The following is a 17801-nucleotide window of genomic DNA, read 5'->3' on the forward strand; positions in this document are numbered from 1 at the left end:
TTAGCACAGCTGAAAACTGTTGTTCTGATTAAAGAAGCAATAAAATTGGCCTTCTTTAGAGTTGTTGAGTATCTGGAGCATCAACATTTGTGGGTTCGATTACAGGCTCGATATAGGTAGATAGATATAAAATATATAAGATATAAAACTAACAAGTAATTAAAGAGCAGCAGTAAAATAACAAAAGCGAGACTATATACAGGGGGGTACCGATACAGAGTCAATGTGCGCGGGCACCGGTTAGTTGAGGTAGTATGTAGATGTAGGTAGAGTTATTAAAGTAACTAAATGCATAGATGACAACAGAGAGTAGGAGAGTGGGGTAAAGGGGGGGGGGGGGAAATGGTGAGAACGGCAGAATGGTGAACTTACTAAATGAAATGAGAGTTTGACTGTGTGATAATAGGTTGCTTCTTGTGTAAATATTTTCTGTCTGGATTTTAATGATTTGTATCATTAAGCTGTTTAGAAGCCTCTTGGACCTAGACTTGGCGCTCCGGTACCGCTTGTCGTGCGGCAGAGAGAACAGTTTATGACTAGGGTGGCTGGAGTCTTTTACATTTTTTAGGGCCTTCCTCTGACACTGCCTGGTATAGAGGTACTGGATGGGAGGGAGCTCGGCCCCAGTGATGTACTGGGCCATTCGCACTACCCTCTGTAGTGCCTTGCGGTCGGGGTCGAGCAGTTTCCATATCAGGCAGTGATGCAACCCATCAGGATGCTCTCGATGGTGCAGCTTTAGAACCTTTTGAGGATCTGAGGACCCATGCCAAATCTATTCAGTCTCCTGAGGGGGAATAGGTTTTGTTGTGCCCTCTTCACGACTGTCTTGGTGTGCTTGGACCATGTTAGTTTGTTGGAGATGTGGACACCAAGGAACTTGAAGCTCTCAATCTGCTCCACTGCAGCACCGTTGATGAGAATGGGGGCGTGCTCAGTCCTCTTTTTCCTGTAGTCCACAATCATCTCCTTTGTCTTGATCACATTGAGGGAGAGGTTGTTATCCTGGCCCCACACGGCCAGGTCTCTGACCTCCTCCCTATAGGCTGTCTCTTCATTGTCAGTGATCAGGCCTACCACTGTTGTATCATCGGAAAATTGAATGATGTGTTGGAGTCGTGCATGGCCATGCAGTCATGAGTGAACAGGGAGTACAGGAGGAGACTGAGGACGCACCCCTGAGGGGCCCCTGTGTTGAGGATCAGCTTGGCGGATGTGTTCGTACCATCCCTCACCACCTGCGGGCGGCCCGTCAAGAAGTCCAGGATCCAGTTGCAGAGGGAGGTGTTTAGTCCCAGGTCCTTAGCTTATTGATGAGCTTTCAGGGTACTATGGTGTTGAACGCTGAGCTCTAGTCAATGAATAGCATTCTCACATAGGTGTTCCTTTTGTCCAAGTGGGAAAGGGCAGTGTGGAGTGCAATTGAGATTGCATCATCTGTGGATCTGTTGGGGCGGTATGAAAGTTGGAGTGGGTCTAGGGTTTCTGGGATGATGATGTTGATATGAGCCATGACCAGCCTTTCAAAGCACTTCATGGCTACAGATGTGAGTGCTATGGGTCGTTAGTCATTTAGGCAGGTTACCTTAGTGTTCTTGGGCACAGGCACTATGGTGGTCTGCTTAAAACATATTGGTATTACAGATTCAGACAGGGAGAGGTTGAAAATGTCAGTGAAGACAATTGTCAGTTGGTCAGAGCATGCTTGCATTATGCTTTCTGGTAATCCGTCTGGGCCTGCGGCCTGTGAATGTTGACCTGTTTAAAGGTCTTACTCACATTGGCTACGGAGAGCGTGATCACACAGTCTTCCGGAACAGCTGGTGCTCTCATGCATGTTTCAGTGTTGTTTGCCTTGAAGCGAGCATAGAAGTAGTTTAGTTCATCTGGTAAACTCATGTCACTTGGCAGCTCTTGGCTGTGATTCCCTTTGCAGTCTGTAATGGTTTGCAAGCCCTGCCACATCCGACGAGCATCAGAGCTGGTGTAGTACAATTCGATCTTAGTCCTGTATTGACTCTTTTCCTGTTTGATGGTTCGTCAGAGGGCATAGCAGGATTTCTTATAAGCTTCCGGGTTAGAGTCCCACTCCTTAAAAGCGGCAGCTCTAGCCTTTAGCTCAGTACTGATGCTGCCTGTAATCCATGGCTTCTGGTTGGGGTATGTATGCATTGTCACTGTCGGGATGACGTCATCGATGCACTTATGGATGAAGCCAATGACTGATGTGGTGTACTCCTCAATGCCACCGGAGGAATCCCGTAACATATTCTAGTCTGTGCTAGCAAAACAGTCCTGTAGCTTAGCATCTGCTTCATCTGACCACTTTTTTATTGATCTAGTCACTACTGATTCCTGCTTTAATTTTTGCTTGTAAGCAGGAATCAGGAGGATAGAATTATGGTCAGATTTGCCAAATGGAGGGGCGAGGGAGGACTTTGTATCCGTCTCTGTGTGTGGAGTATTGGTGGTCCAGAGTTTTTTCCCTCTGGTTGCACATTTAACATGCTGATAGAAATTTGGTAAAACGGATTTAAGTTTCCCTGCATTAAAGTCCCCGGCTACTAGGAGCGCTGCCTCTGGGTGAGCATTTTCTTGTTTGCTTGTGGCGGAATTCAGCTCATTCAATGCTGTCTTAGTGCCAGCCTCTGACTGTGGTGGTATGTAAACAGTTACGAAGAATACTCTTTCGGTAGGTGGTGTGGTCTACAGCTTATCATGAGATACTCTACCTCAGGCGAGCAATAGCTCGAGACGTCCTTAGATATCGTGCACTAGCTGTTATTTACAAAAATACATAGTCCGCCGCCCCTTGTTTTACCAGACGCCGCTGTTCTATCCTGCCGTACATCATTTTTGTGCGTTCTTCAAGCTTGAACGTCTTAATGTCATCACATTGGATTGGAATTGTCCTTTGAAGCACAATGGAATTGTTAAGACTACATTTTGCTCTCTGAAAGGATGTCACATATGAACAAAACCATGAAGGCCACTCCAACAAGAATCCTGGAAATGGCCCCCTACATGTGAATTCAGATTGCAGCCTTGTCAATGGCTACATAATGCAACACAAAATAGAGAAAGGGTAGTTGGGAATAGGCCCACCATATCATAGAAAGAAAAGTCTGCACACGTAGCATAACCTTATTTACACAAGTATTCAGACCCTTTGCTATGAGACTCGAAATTGAGCTCAGGTGCATCCTGTTTCCATTGATCATCCTTGAGATGTTTCTACAACTTCATAAATTAAATTGATTAGACATGACTTAGAAAGGTACACACCTGTTTATATAAGGTCCACAGCTAACAGTGCATGTCAGAGCAAAAACCAAGCCATGAGGTCGAAGGAATTGTCCTTAGAGCTTCGAGACAGGATTGTGTCGAGGTACAGATCTGGGAAGGGTTCCGAAAATGTTCTGCAGCATTGAAAGTCCCAAAGAATACAGTGGCCTCCATCATTACTAAATGGAAAAAGTTTAGAACCACCAAGACTCTTCCTAGAGCTGGTTGCCTGGCCAAACTGAGCAGTCAGGGGAGAAGGACCTTGGTCAGGGAGGTGACCAAGAACCCGATGGTCAGTCTGACAGAGCTCCAGAGTTCCTCTGTGGAGATGGGAGAGCCTTCCAGAAGGACAACTATCTCTGCAGCACTCCACGAATCAAACATTTATAGTAGAGTGGCCAGACGGAAGCCACTCCTCAGTAAAAGGCACACAACTGCCCGCTTGGAGTTTGCCAAAAGGCACCTAAAGGACTCTCAGACCATGAGAAATTAGATTCTCTGGTCGGATGAAACCAAGATTGAACTCTTTGGCCTGAATGCCAAGCGTCACTTCTGGATGAAACCTGCCACTATCACTACAATGAAGCTTGGTGGTGGCAGCATCTTGCTGTGGGGATGTTTTTCAGTGGCATGGACTGGGAGACTAGACAGGACTAGTCAGGAAAAGATGAACTGAGTAAAGTACAGAGAGATCCTTGATGAAAACCTTCTCCAGAGCGCTCCGGACCTCAGATTGGGGAGAAGGTTCACCTTTCAGCAGGACAATGACCCTAAGCACACAGCCAAGATAATGCGGGAGTGGCTTCTGGACAAGTCTCTGAATGTCCTAAAGTGGCCCAGCCAGAGCCAAGAATTGAACCCGATCTAACATCTCTGGAGAGACCTGAAAATAGCTGTGCAGCAACGCTCCCCATCCAACCTGACAGAGCTTGAGAGGATCTGCAGAGAAGAATGGGATAAACTCCCCAAATACAGGCGTGCCATGCTTGTAGCATCATACCCAAGGAGACTCGAGGCTGTAATCGCTGCCAAAGGTGAAGTCCTGAGTAAAGGGTCTGAATACATACAGTATGTTAATGTGATATTTATTTTTTTATTATTCTATAAACCTGTTTTTGCTTTGTCATTATAGGATATTGTGTGTAGAGGGAGGGAACATAGTTGAATCAATTTTAGAATTAGGCTGTAATGTAACAAAATGTGTAAAAAGTGAAGGTGTCTGAATACTTTCCGAATGCCCTGTAGACTCACCAGGTGAATCCAGGTGAAAACTATGATCAATCCAGGTGAAAGCCTTGAGAAATGGATTGTGTATTCAGAGGGTGAATGGGCAATACAAAAGTGCCTTTGAATGCAATATGTTAGTAGGTGCCAGGGGCACCGGTTTGTGTCAAGAACTACAACATTTCTACATTTTTGATGCTCAACAGTTTCCCGTGTGTATAAAATAATGGTCCACCACCCAAAGGACATCCAGCCAACTTGACACAACTGTGGGAAACATTGGAGTCAACATGGGCCAGCATCCCTGTCAAACACTTTCGACACCTTGTAGAGACCATGCCCCGATGAATTGAGGCTTTTCTGAGGGCAAAAGGGGGGGTGCAACTAGGGCTGTGGTGGTCATAAGATTATGTCAGCCGGTGATTGTCAAGGAAATAACATAAACACATTTAGCGTCTCCTGGCTTCCACTCATAGCCTACAAGCCACTGATGCAGACCTTTAGAACATCTGCTTTTTAAAAAGTCGAATAAATCCATTTAATATAGCCTACAGTGGTTCCCAAACATTTTATAGTCCCGTACCCCTTCAAACATTCAACCTCCAGCTGCGTACCCCCTCTAGCACCAGGGTCAGCGCACTCTCAAATGTTGTTTTTTTTGCCTGCCACACACACACACTATACAATACATTTATTAAACATAAGAAGGTGTGTGAGTTTTTGTCACAACCCGGCTCGTGGGAAGTGACAACGAGCTCTTATAGGACCAGGGCACAAATAATAACATAATAAAAATCAATAATTTTGCTCTTTATTTAGCCATCATACATATAAAACTTTATTTGTTCATCAAAAATTGTGAATAACTCACAACAGGTTAATGAGAAAGGTGTGCTTGAAAGGATGCACATAACTCTGCAATGTTGGGTTGTATTGGAGAGAGTCTCAGTCTTAAATCATTTTTCACACACAGTCTGTGCCTGTATTTAGTTTTCATGCTAGTGAGGGCCGAGAATCCACTCTCACATATGTACATGGTTGCAAAGGACATCAATGTCTTAACAGCGAGATTTACCAAGACATGATACTTTGAGCGCAGCCCAATCCAGAAATCTGGCAGTGGCTTCTGATTAAATTCAATTTTCACAGAACCGCATGTTGCAATTTCGATGAGGCTCTCTTGTTCAGATATCGCTAAGTGGACTGGAGGCAGGGCATGAAAGGGATAACAAATCCAGTTGTTTGTGTCATCCGTTTCAGGAAAGTACCTGTGTAATTGCGCACCCAACTCACTCAGGTGCTTCGCTATATCACATTTGACATTGTCCATAAGCTTGAGTTCATTTGAACACAAGAAATCATACAATGATGGAAAGACCTGTGTGTTGTCCTTGTTAATGCAGACAGAGAAGAGCTCCAACTTCTTAATCATAGCCTCAATTTTGTCCACACATTGAATATAGTTGTGGAGAGTCCCTGTAATCCAAGATTCAGATCATACAGGCGAGAAAAAACATCACCCAGATAGGCCAGTCGTGTGAGAAACTCGTCATCATGCAAGCGGTCAGACAAGTGAAAATGATGGTCAGTAAAGAAAACTTTAAACTCGTCTCTCAATTCAAAAAAACATGTCAGTACTTTGCCCCTTGATAACCAGCACATGTATGTTGTAAAAGTGTTACATGGTCGCTGCCCATATTGCATAGTGCAGAAAATACACGAGAGTTTAGGGACCTTGCTTTAACAAAGTTAACCATTTTCACTGTCGTGTCCAAAATGTCTTTCAAGCTGTCAGACATTCCTTTGGCAGCAAGAGCCTCTCGGTGGATGTTGCAGTGCACCCAAGTGGCATCGGCAGCAACTGCTTGCACGCTCGTTACCAGTCCACTATGTTTCCCTGTCATGGCTTTTGCACCATCAGTACAGATACCAACACATCTTGACCACCAACGTCCATTTGATGTCACAAAGCTGTCCATTACTTATAAAATATCCTCTCCTGTTGTCCTGGTTTCCAGTTGTTTGCAGAAGAGGATGCCTTCTTTAATTGACCCCCCATAAACTTAACGGACATATACCAGGAGCTGTGCCAGGCCCACCCCGTCTGTTGACTCATCCAGCTGTAACACTTAGAATTCATTGCCTTGTATGCAAATTAGTAATTGTTTTAAAACATCTCCTGCCATGTCACTGATGCATCGTGAAACAGTGTTGTTTGATGAACTTATTGTCTGTATAGCTCTTTTGGGCCTTTTCCCCCAGCATTGTCCCATCCATATCCTCGGCAGCAGGAAGAATTAAGTCCTCCACAATAGTATTGGGCTTGCCTGTCCTAGCCACTCGGTAGCTCACCATATAAGACGCTTCTAGACCCTTCTTATTAATGGTATCTGTTGCTTTTATACGTCTTACTAATCGAAGTCATCTTAATTCTCGCTCAAACACTCCTGTGGCTTATTTTTCAAATTGGCATGTTTTGTTTCTAAATCTCTGCACAAGAGAGAAGGTTTCATTGGATGTTCATTATTTGACCAGGCTACCTGTATTTGACATTGTGTTGTGATTTCGCTGAACATTAGATGGTTTAATTTTCTTTTTGGCAGTGAAACGAGGCTACTCAAGGGAGAAAAAAAATCTCACCCAAATTTTTAGCCCCGTTGGAAAATATAAATGGACTGTTTGAAAATGTGAAGACATTTTTGATTTCACAGAAGTGTGATTGACTTGGAGTTACATTGTGTTGTTTAAGTGTTCCCTTTATGTTTTTGAGCAGTGTAGATACTTTTGTACCTGTTTCCTCCAGCATCTTCACAAGGTCCTTTGCTGTTGTTTTAGGATTGATTTGCACTTTTCGCACCAAAGTACGTTGATCTCTAGGAGACAGAACGCGTCTCCTTCCTGAGCGGTATTGTGGCTGCGTGGTCCCATGGTGTTTATACTTGCATACTATTGTTCGTACAGATGAATGTGGTACCTTCAGGCGTTTGGAAATTGCTCCCAAGGATGAACCAGACTTGTGGAGGACTCCAATTCTTTTTCTGAGGTCTTGGCTGATTTCTTTTGATTTTCCAATGATGTCAAGCAAAGAGCCACTGAGTTTGAAGGTAGGCCTTGAAATACATCCACAGGTCCAATTGACTCAAATTATGTCAATTAGCCAATCAGAAGCTTCTAAAGCCATGACGTAATTTTCTCGATTTTGCCAAGCTGTTTAAAGGCACATTCAACTTAGTGTATGTAAACTTCTGACCCACTGGAATTGTGATACAGTGAATTATAAGTGAAATAATCTGTGTGTAAACAATTGTTGGAAGAATTCCTTGTGTCATGCACAAAGTAGATGTCCTAACAGACTTGCTAAAACTATAGTTTGTTAACAAGAAATTTGTGGAGTGGTTGAAAACGAGTTTTAATGACTCCAACATAAGTGTATGTAAACTTCCGACTTCAACTGTACATGCTAAAATGGCCACTGAGTTGATGCAAGCTTTGACTGGAATCCAGTGGAGTGTGCGAAGGAGCGAGGTGACATGAGAGAACTTGGGAAGGTTGAAAACCAGGTGGGCTGCAACGTACTGGATATGTTGCAGGGGTTTGATGGCACAACCTAAAACACAAAACCAAATCTACGCTGGAGTTGCTCACCAAGACAACATTGAATGGCCTAGTAACAGTTTTGAATATTGTACATTCCAGCTGTGCAAAGCTCTTAGAGACTTACCCCCCAAAAGACTCACAGCTGTAATCGCCGCCAAAGGTGCTTCTATTAAATTTTGACTCAGGGGTGTGAATTCTTATGTTAAGGAGCTACGTATTTCTGTATTTCATTTTCAATAAATTTGCAAAATCTTCTAAAAATGTGTTTTCACTTTAATCCATTTTGAATTCATGCTGTAACACAACAAAATTTGGAATAAGTCAAAGGGTATGAATACTTTCTGAAAGCACTGCATATCGACATCCTCGAGGACTTTCTTGTGGCCAACCTTCACTCTCCAGTCTCTCCCTTATCAAGGATCTCCCTTCTCTCTCTCATTACTGACATCCACATAAGGAATTACCCTGTGACGAGCACAGACAAATAACACTGGAGTACAACTTCATGATAAAGCCAAACAATACTGGAGCACAACTCCATGATAAAGCCAAATAATACTGGAGCACAACTCCATGATAAAGCCAAATAATACTGGAGCACAGCTCCATGATAAAGCCAAACAATACTGGAGCACAGCTCCATGATAAAGCCAAACAATACTGGAGCACAGCTCCATGATAAAGCCAAACAATACTGGAGCACAGCTCCATGATAAAGCCAAACAATACTGGAGCACAGCTCCATGATAAAGCCAAATAATACTGGAGCACAGCTCCATGATAAAGCTAAATAATACTGGAGCACAGCTCCATGATAAAGCCAAACAATACTGGAGCACAGCTCCATGATAAAGCCAAATAATACTGGAGCACAGCTCCATGATAAAGCTAAATAATACTGGAGCACAGCTCCATGATAAAGCCAAATAATACTGGAGCACAACTCCATGATAAAGCCAAATAATACTGGAGCACAACTCCATGATAAAGCCAAATAATACTGTAGCACAACTCCGTGATAAAGCCGAATAATACTGTAGCACAACTCCATGATAAAGCCGAATAATACTGTAGCATGATAAAACAGATGACTAGCCAGACATTCGGTTAACGGTCTGCTTACAAAAAGTAACGAATGTTCTTTCCTCTGTGATAAAATGTATCCATTAGCTAGGTGCCTTAATAACGAAGCAGAGAAATACCATTACAGCTTTTGCATATTGTAAAATGTGTCTTATGAGTATAGACAGGTAAGCTTGGTTTATTTGTCAAACTGGTCTGTGGGAATGTATGGCCCGTTATGATAAATTCATAATGATAAATTCCTAACTCATTGTGTTGAATCTTTCTCTTGCTATTTGTCTTTAAACCTGCTGTTTGTATTTCGCTTACAACATCTATGTCGAGGTGAATTGCTTTGAGGGGCGTCAAGGACCATCCACATACAACAGTATGTCAAAGCGGTTAAAATTGCTTACAAAAGTGCACTTAAAGTCCATAGGAATGCAGTTATAATTGTTGAGAGGTGCGGTCTCTTAGCTACAGCAAAGACCCTGTTCTGGAATTGCTTTGCATGCCTTTACTCAGCCATGGATCAGGACAGAGTGGAGGAGGATTGGGGTAACGGGTTGGAGTGAGCTGGTATTCTGTCATAACACTGCTTGTGCTCGGTTTATGCCATTGAGATAAGCTGTGACCCCATTAGCTTTCATTATAAAGACTGTTTCCAATCACATAGAGCCATTCAGCTTATAGTATGGAGCTTTGTCTCTGTCGTCATCAACAGCCAATCGGCTGCCTTACCTGTGATGTCATTCCACAAATGCCCAAATGTCCCGCTGTTTTTGTAAACTAATCCAAATGAGTGATTAGGATTTTTATTCGGATCTCCATTAGCTGTTTAAGAAGCAGCAGCTATTTTTCCTGGGGTCCACACAAAACATAGAACATGAAAAAATACAGAACACTAATGGACTGGGACAACAAGTGTGAAATCGGCTAAGTCCTTCCACAAATGCCCAAATGTCCCTCTGTTTTTGTAAACTAGGCCTAATCTAAATGAGTGTGAAATCTGCAGTGATAGGTGTATGTATGGGCATACACCATATTAAAACATTTTGTAATTTCTATTCGTTTTCAAGAATATCCTTGTCCATATGAATTAAAGCACACCTATATTCAATTTCTATTTTCAAATTTCAAAAAATTGTCACGTGCGCCAATACAACAGGTGTACACCTTACAGTGAAATGCTTACTTACAGGCTCTAACCAACAGTGCAAAAAAGGTATTAGGTGAACAATAGGTATGTAAAGAAATAAAAACAACTGTAAAAAGACAGTGACAAATAACAGTAGCGAGGCTATAAAAGTAGCGAGGCTATATACAGATACCGGTTAGTCGGGCTGATTGAGGTAGTATGTACATGTAGATATGGTTAAAGTGACTATGCATATATGATGAACAGAGAGTAGCAGTAGCGTAAAAGAGGGATTGGCGGGTGGCGGGTGGCAGGACACAATGCAGATAGCCCAGTTAGCCAATGTGCTGGGGCACTGGTTGGTCGGGCCAGTAGAGGTAGTATGTACATGAATGTGTAGTTAAAGTGACTATGCATATATGATAAATAGAGAGTAGCAGCAGTGTAAAAGAGGGGTTGGGGGGGCACACAATGCAAATAGTCTGGGTAGCCATTTGATTACCTGTTCAGGAGTCTTATGGCTTGGGGGTAAAAACTGTTGAGAAGCCTTTTTGTCCTAGACTTGGCACTCCGGTACCGCTTGCCATGCGGTAGTAGAGAGAACAGTCTTTGACTGGGGTGGCTGGGGTCTTTGACAATTTTTAGGGCCTTCCTCTGACACCGCCTGGTGTAGAGGTCCTGGATGGCAGGCAGCTTATCCCCAGTAATGTACTGGGCTGCACACACTACCCTAAGTGCCTTGTGGTCGGAGGCCGAGCAATTGCCGTACCAGGCAGTGATGCAACCAGTCAGGATGCTCTCGATGTTGCAGCTGTAGAACCTTTTGAGTATTTGGGGACCCATGCCAAATCCTTTCAGTTTCCTGAGGGGGAATAGGCTTTGTTGTGCCCTCTTCACGGCTGTCTTGGTGTGTTTGGAACATTCTAGTTTCTTGGTGATGTGGACACCAAGGAACTTGAAGCTCTCAACCTGCTCCACTACAGCCCCGTCGATGAGAATGGGGGTGTGCTTGGTCCTCCTTTTCCTGTAGTCCACAATCATCTCCTTAGTCTTGGTTACGTTGAGGGATAGGTTGATATTCTGGCACCACCCGGCAAGGTCTCTGACCTCCTCCCTATTGGCTGTCTCGTTGTTGTCGGTGATCAGGCCTACCACTGTTGTGCCGTCTGCAAACTTAATGATGGTGTTGGAGTCGTGCCTGGCCATGCAGTCGTGGGTGAACAGGGAGTACAGGAGGGGACTGAGCACGCACCTCTGGGGGCTCCAGTGTTGAGGATCAGCATGGCAGATGTGTTGCTACCTACCCTCACCACCTGGGGGCGGCCCGTCAGGAAGTCCAGGCAGAGGGGGGTGTTTAGTCCCAGGATCCTTAGCTTAGTGATGAGCTTTGAGGGTACTATGGTGTTGAACGCTGAGCTGTAGTCAATGAATAGCATAGGTGTTCCTTTTGTCCAGGTGGGAAAGGGCAGTGTGGAGTGCAATAGAGATTGCATCATCTGTGGATCTGTTGTTTGCAGTGGAAACCATGATATGGCTATGCCCATTATATAACAGACCTCTGTTCAAATGAATGTGTATTTGATTATGTGTTATTTAAATACTTCTTTTATGCGTATTTGAGTATTTTCAAATAATGTGGCCCGAATCAACGACTTCTATTTCAATATTCAACTACTTCTGTTTTCAAGTAACACATATCCAAGTGTCTTTGAAAGTGAAATACCCTAAATAGTGTTTTAAACCATTGACTTTTTCCACATTTAGTTTTTTTATAGCCTGAATTTAAAATTGATACAATTTTGATTTTGTGCCACTGGCCTACACACTGGCCCCATAATGTCAAAGTGTAATCATGTTTTTCGAAATTTTTACAAATTCATAAAAAATGAAAATCTGAAATGTCTTGAGTCAATAAGTATTCAAACCCTTTGTTATGGCAAGTATAAGTTCAGGAGTAAAAATGTGCTTAAATACAGCATTACCGCAAAAATGGAAGAGGCAAGTGTTAGGGGGAGGAAGTAAGGAACTTGCCTGTCGCTCTGCATTAAAGACCAAAATTGACTAAAGAAAATTGTGATAAATAAAAAGGTATACCAGTTTCATTTAAGGACAAAACATTTACAGCTGTGCCATATATATTGCAAAATATATGGGAAGCAATGTTTGATGTTCCGATTCCAAGGCACATGGTTTATGATCTAATACACTAAACAACACTGGATTCAAATCTTACAGTTTTCAATTTAAATTATTATACAAAATTATTGCAGCCAATAGAATGTTATATATATGGGGGATACAACCATCCCAGCTCTGCAGATTTTGTTGCAAAGATACAGAATCATTAGATCATTTGTTTTGATACTGTCCATATGTACAGTGCCTTCGGGAAGTATTCAGACCCCTTGACTTTTTCCACATTACGTTACATTACAGCCTTTAAAAAAATGTATTTACTTTTTTTCCCCCTCAATAATCTGCACACAATACCCCATAATGACAAAGCAAAAACAGGGTTTTAGACATTTATGACACTTATGTAAATATTACATTTACATAAGTATTCAGACCCTTTACTCAGTACTTTGTTGAAGCACCTTTGGCAGCGATGACAGCATCGAGTCTTCTTGGGCATGACACTACAATCTTGGCACACTTGTATTTGGGGAGTTTTTCCCATTCCTCTCTGCGGATCCTCTCAAGCTCTGCCAGGTTGGATGGGGAGCGTTTCTGCACAGCTATTTTCAGCTCTCTCCAGCGATGTTAGATCGGGTTCAAGTCCGTGCTCTGGCTGGGCCACACAAAGACATTCAGAGACTAGTCCTTGGCTGTGTGCTTAGGAGCGTTGTCCTGTTGGAAGGTGAACCTTCTCCCCAGTCTGAAGTCCTGAGCGCTCTGGAGCAGGTTTTCATCAAGGATCTCTCTGTACTTTGCTCTGTTCATCTTTCCCTCGACTCTAAACACACAGCCAAGACAACGCAGTTATGGCTTCGGGACAAGTCTCTGCATATCCTTGAGTGGCCCAGCCAGAGCCCGGATGTAAACCCGATCGAACATCTCTGGAGAGACCTGAAAATAGCTGTGCAGCAATGCTCCCCATCCAACCTGGCATAGCTTGAGAGGATCTGCAGAGAAGAAAGAGAGAAACTCCTCAAATACAGGTATGGCACGATTGTAGCATCATACCCAAGAAGACTCGAGACTGTAATCGCTGTCAAAGGTGCTTCAACAAAGTACTGAGTAAAGGGTGTGAATACTTACAGTATGTAAATGTTATATTTCAGTTTTTTATATTATATTGTTTGCTAAAATGGCAAAAAATCTGTTTTTGCTTTGTCATTTAGCAGTAGTCTGTGTAGATTGATGAGGGAAAAAAACGGTTTAATAATTTTAGAATAAGGCTGTAATGTAACAAAATGTGAAAAAAAGTCAAGGGGTCTGAATACTTTTCGAATGCACTGTACACTGGAGTGTCTTACCAAGGCAACATGGGATGTTCCTGAGTGGCCTATTTATAGTTTTGATTTAAAGGTGATTCAAACATGTATTGACTCAGGGGTGTGAATACTTATGTAAATGAGATATTTCTGTATTTCATTTTCAAGAAATTTGCTAACATTTCTAAAAACATGTTTTCAATTTATCGTTATTGGGTATTGTGCGTAGATGGGTGAGATACATTTTTTTTAATCCACTTTGAATTCAGGCTGTAGTACAACAAAATGTGGAATACGTCAAGGGGTATGAATACTTTCTGAAGGCACTGTATGGTATTAACATAACAAAGGAACAGGCATTTTTACATGAGTTTGTTTTGACGTTATCTACTTGTCGTAGCGTCACAAAATGGAGCCAAGGAGAGGGAGGCTGATGAGAGCCACAGCTCATATGCACTGGGCCACCCACATGGCAAATCTAGATTAAAAGTGGATAAGCCGACAGAGAGAGAGAGAGATTTAGTTAGAGAGGGTGTGTATGTGTGAGTGAGAGAGAACCAGAGAGAGAGGGAGATAGAAATAGAGATCGAGAGATATAGCGATAGAGGGGGGAGAGACAGATAGCTCAACTTGATTAAGTTTGAAAGGCAAGCTTTAGTGAAACAGTGTCCGCAGAGTACGCAGATTGGAGAGGCGGTATGTATATGTGTGCGAGCCTGTGCGTAAATGTGTGTGTGTTCTGGATTGGGTAGATAAAGCTTGAGAGAGATGTGGGCGGTCCGCCAGCTAGCTGTAACAGGGGGCAGATGGTCCATTGGTGTACAGCTGGGGATAACAGGGGGCAGATGGGCCATGGGTGTACAGCTGGGGGTAACAGGGGGCAGATGGTCCATTGGTGTACAGCTGGGGGTAACAGGGGGCAGATGGGCCATGGGTGTACAGCTGGGGATAACAGGGGGCAGATGGGCCATGGGTGTACAGCTGGGGATAACAGGGGGCAGATGGGCCATGTGTGTACAGCTGGGGATAACAGGGGGCAGATGGGCCATGGGTGTACAGCTGGGGATAACGGGGGCAGATGGGCCATGGGTGTACAGCTGGGGATAACAGGGGCAGATGGCCCTGGGTGTACAGCTGGGGATAACAGGGGCAGATGGCCCTGGGTGTACAGCTGGGGATAACAGGGGGCAGATGGGCCCTGGGTGTATAGCTGGGGATAACGGGGGCAGATGGGCCATGGGTGTACAGCTGCGGGTAACAGGGAGCAGAATGGCCCTGGGTGTACAGCTTGGGGTAACATGGAGCAGATGGCCCTGGGTGTACAGCTGGGGGTAACAGGGCAGATGGGCCATAGGTGTACAGCTGTGTGCTCGCTCCACCAGCCCCAGGGAGAAGTCTGCCAAAGGCCTATGAAATCGCTCCCCTTTAAAATGCGGCCCCAACAGACTTTCCATGCAAAGTATCTCCTCAACTAATTGATCCTCTTACTTTGGCTACAGTTATACAGTAGTCGTGTCTTTGAAGATTGCAGGCAATATGTTCTTAGCTATAGGAAGGATGGTCTTTTTGACTCTCTCACAATTCCTGTTTAGTTGAAAATGAATAGTCAGTGGCAAATATTTATGCATTGTTATCTGTAGATCACTAATGGTGACAAGGCTTCAGACTAGGCACGTATTAGAGCTATCATGTTCCCTGATTGGACCATTCATGTATTAGAGCCATCATGTTCCCTGATGGGATCATTCTGTGTTGACATTGATTGCCTGGGTAGTGGTCAGTAGGTAAAAAAACGGAAATTTGAAGGTAATACCTGAACTTGTCCAACTGGAACAAGATTTTCATTGCAGACCATTTTCCTACAGTGTGCCATGCTGAACACTACCCTGGTGAGTGAAGTGACCTCTATACATGTGTAAGTAATGTCTTGGCATGGTGCGGTTCAACATACATGACTTGTCTGGCATCAAGAAGCCAATATGAGTCATAACAGCCTTCCCTGTGGCTCAGTTGGTAGAGCATGGTGTTTGCAACACCAGCATGGTGTGTCCAACGCCAGGGTTGTGGGTTTGATTCCCACGGGGGGCCAGTACAAAAAATAAATAAATGCATGAAATGAAATGTATGCATTCACTACTGTAAGTCGCTCTGGATAAGAGCGTCTGCTAAATGACTAAAATGTAAATCATTTCATGCCTCCAAACTCTAGTGGCATATTAATGTTGACATGGCTCAATACCAGAGTACATTTTCTATTGACACGGAAAACAGCAAGATACATGAAACACTAGCAAGTATGTTATTAGGCATTCTGTCAACTGAGACATTCTACAACATGTCACTACTCTGTTTAACATTTTTTGATGAGTCATACAGTCCATTGATTTAGGTAAGTCCATTGGGGATTTGTATGTAAACAGACGTTGTTCTATAGATTTTCTGTGCATTTTACTATGTCAATCTATGTGTTAGATAAAATGAAAAGATAAGTATTTTCTGCTTGGTGTCAGTCAGAGAAAAGAGAAAAGCTCTCGTTATTGACTCTGGACCTATTACAGTACCCTGCCAGTAGCTGGAATAAAAAGGAGTAATTCTCCACACAGAGGGTGGAATCAAATATTTATATGGTCTTCAACAGCTGGTGAATTGCCATACACTACTGTAAATTGAAGCCTTTTATTTCGCCATAATGGCCCAATACCATCATTGGCCATAAAATACCAATGATTCACTAGTAAATAAATTGGTAGTGTTGCACTGCAAAGTACCTTCTTTAAGGGCATAATGGTACATAACGTTTTCAATTGCCATTTTTCACGCTCTTGCTGCTTCTTTTAACCTTTAAAGACATCCCTTTTATGGAGATACAGACATTACCTCTTAGCCTTTCACTGTCAAACACTCTGCATATGTTATGTACTTCAGTGACTTGGCAGTAACTCATGAATATGAAATGTAACAGAAAAGCCAAATAGTCACTGCACTTTATGATAAAATAAACAGATTCCCAATAGTATCCTATTATTCTCAATAGCCACCTCAGTTAAGTGCTTCATACAGTAAAAATGCATCATCTTTCTATGCATTTATAAGCCTTCGACATGAATACCTTCAATATTTGTAGCAGCGGCTGAGATTCCACTCATAAAAGTGAAATTGCTCTTGGTGTAATTACTCTGTTGGCGAACGTTGATCTTGTTAACTTGATGCAAGTGTGACTGTGTGATATCTTACAGCTTTATGTCTTTCTGTTTGTTGTTGTTTCAGCAGGATGGGATCCCAGGGAGTTTGCGGATAAAGGGTATGTCTTTCTTTTTTTCTTCCTCTGTGTCACAGTGCTTGGGCTTTTACTTTCATGAATATTATTGTTGAGTCGACTATGAAACTGTTATTGGAGAGTTGTGTAAAACGGTTGACGAAACTAAACAGGTAGATAACATATATTTCCACTGAATGAACTCAGTGCTAAGTGGGGCTAAGGGCCCTTCATAAGCTAATTGTTATAAGATGGTTATACGATGGATCATTTAGCTATTTGATTTTGAATTTTAGGACCCCTTTAGGTATAAGTCAAAAGTTTGGACACACCTTCTCATTCAAGGGTTTTTCTTTATTTTTACTATTTTATACATTGTAGAATAATAGTGAAGACATCAAAACTATGAAATAACACATATGGAATCATGTAGTAACCAGTGTTAAACAATTTAAAATGTATTTTATATTTGAGATTCTTCAAAGTAGCCACCCTTTGCCTTGATGACAGCTTTGCAAACTTTTGGCATTCTCTCAACCAGCATCACCTGGAATGCTTTTCCAACAGTCTTGAAGGAGTTCCCACATATGCTGAGCACTTGTTGGCTGCTTTACTTTCACACTGCGGTCCAACTCATCCCAAACCATCTCAATTGAGTTGAGGTCAGGTGACTGAGGAGGCCAGGTCATCTAATGCAGCACTCCATCACTCTCCTTCTTGGTCAAATAGCCCTACACAGCCTGGAGTTGTGTTGGGTCATTGTCCTGTTGAAAAACAAATAATAATCCCACTAAGCGCAAAC

At 42.9% G+C, this 17801-nt stretch overlaps 1 protein-coding gene across 6 annotated transcripts in view; it reads left to right on the forward strand.

Annotated features, from left to right (window-relative positions):
• The window catches only part of LOC106604535 (follistatin-related protein 5), a 206601-nt gene that overhangs the window by 21357 nt on the left and 167443 nt on the right, over window positions 1–17801 (forward strand). For 4 of the 6 annotated variants that reach the window (XM_045718023.1, XM_014199253.2, XM_014199254.2 and 1 more), the window contains exon 3: window positions 17011–17044. In XM_045718023.1, the coding sequence (XP_045573979.1) occupies window positions 17011–17044 (34 nt within the window). The remainder of the gene's footprint in view (window positions 1–17010; window positions 17045–17801) is intronic. The other 2 variants (XM_014199250.2, XM_014199252.2) reach the window with 1 other exon arrangement.

Source organism: Salmo salar, chromosome ssa05 (genome assembly GCF_905237065.1).
Source record: "Salmo salar chromosome ssa05, Ssal_v3.1, whole genome shotgun sequence".
Taxonomy (NCBI): Eukaryota; Metazoa; Chordata; class Actinopteri; order Salmoniformes; family Salmonidae; genus Salmo; species Salmo salar.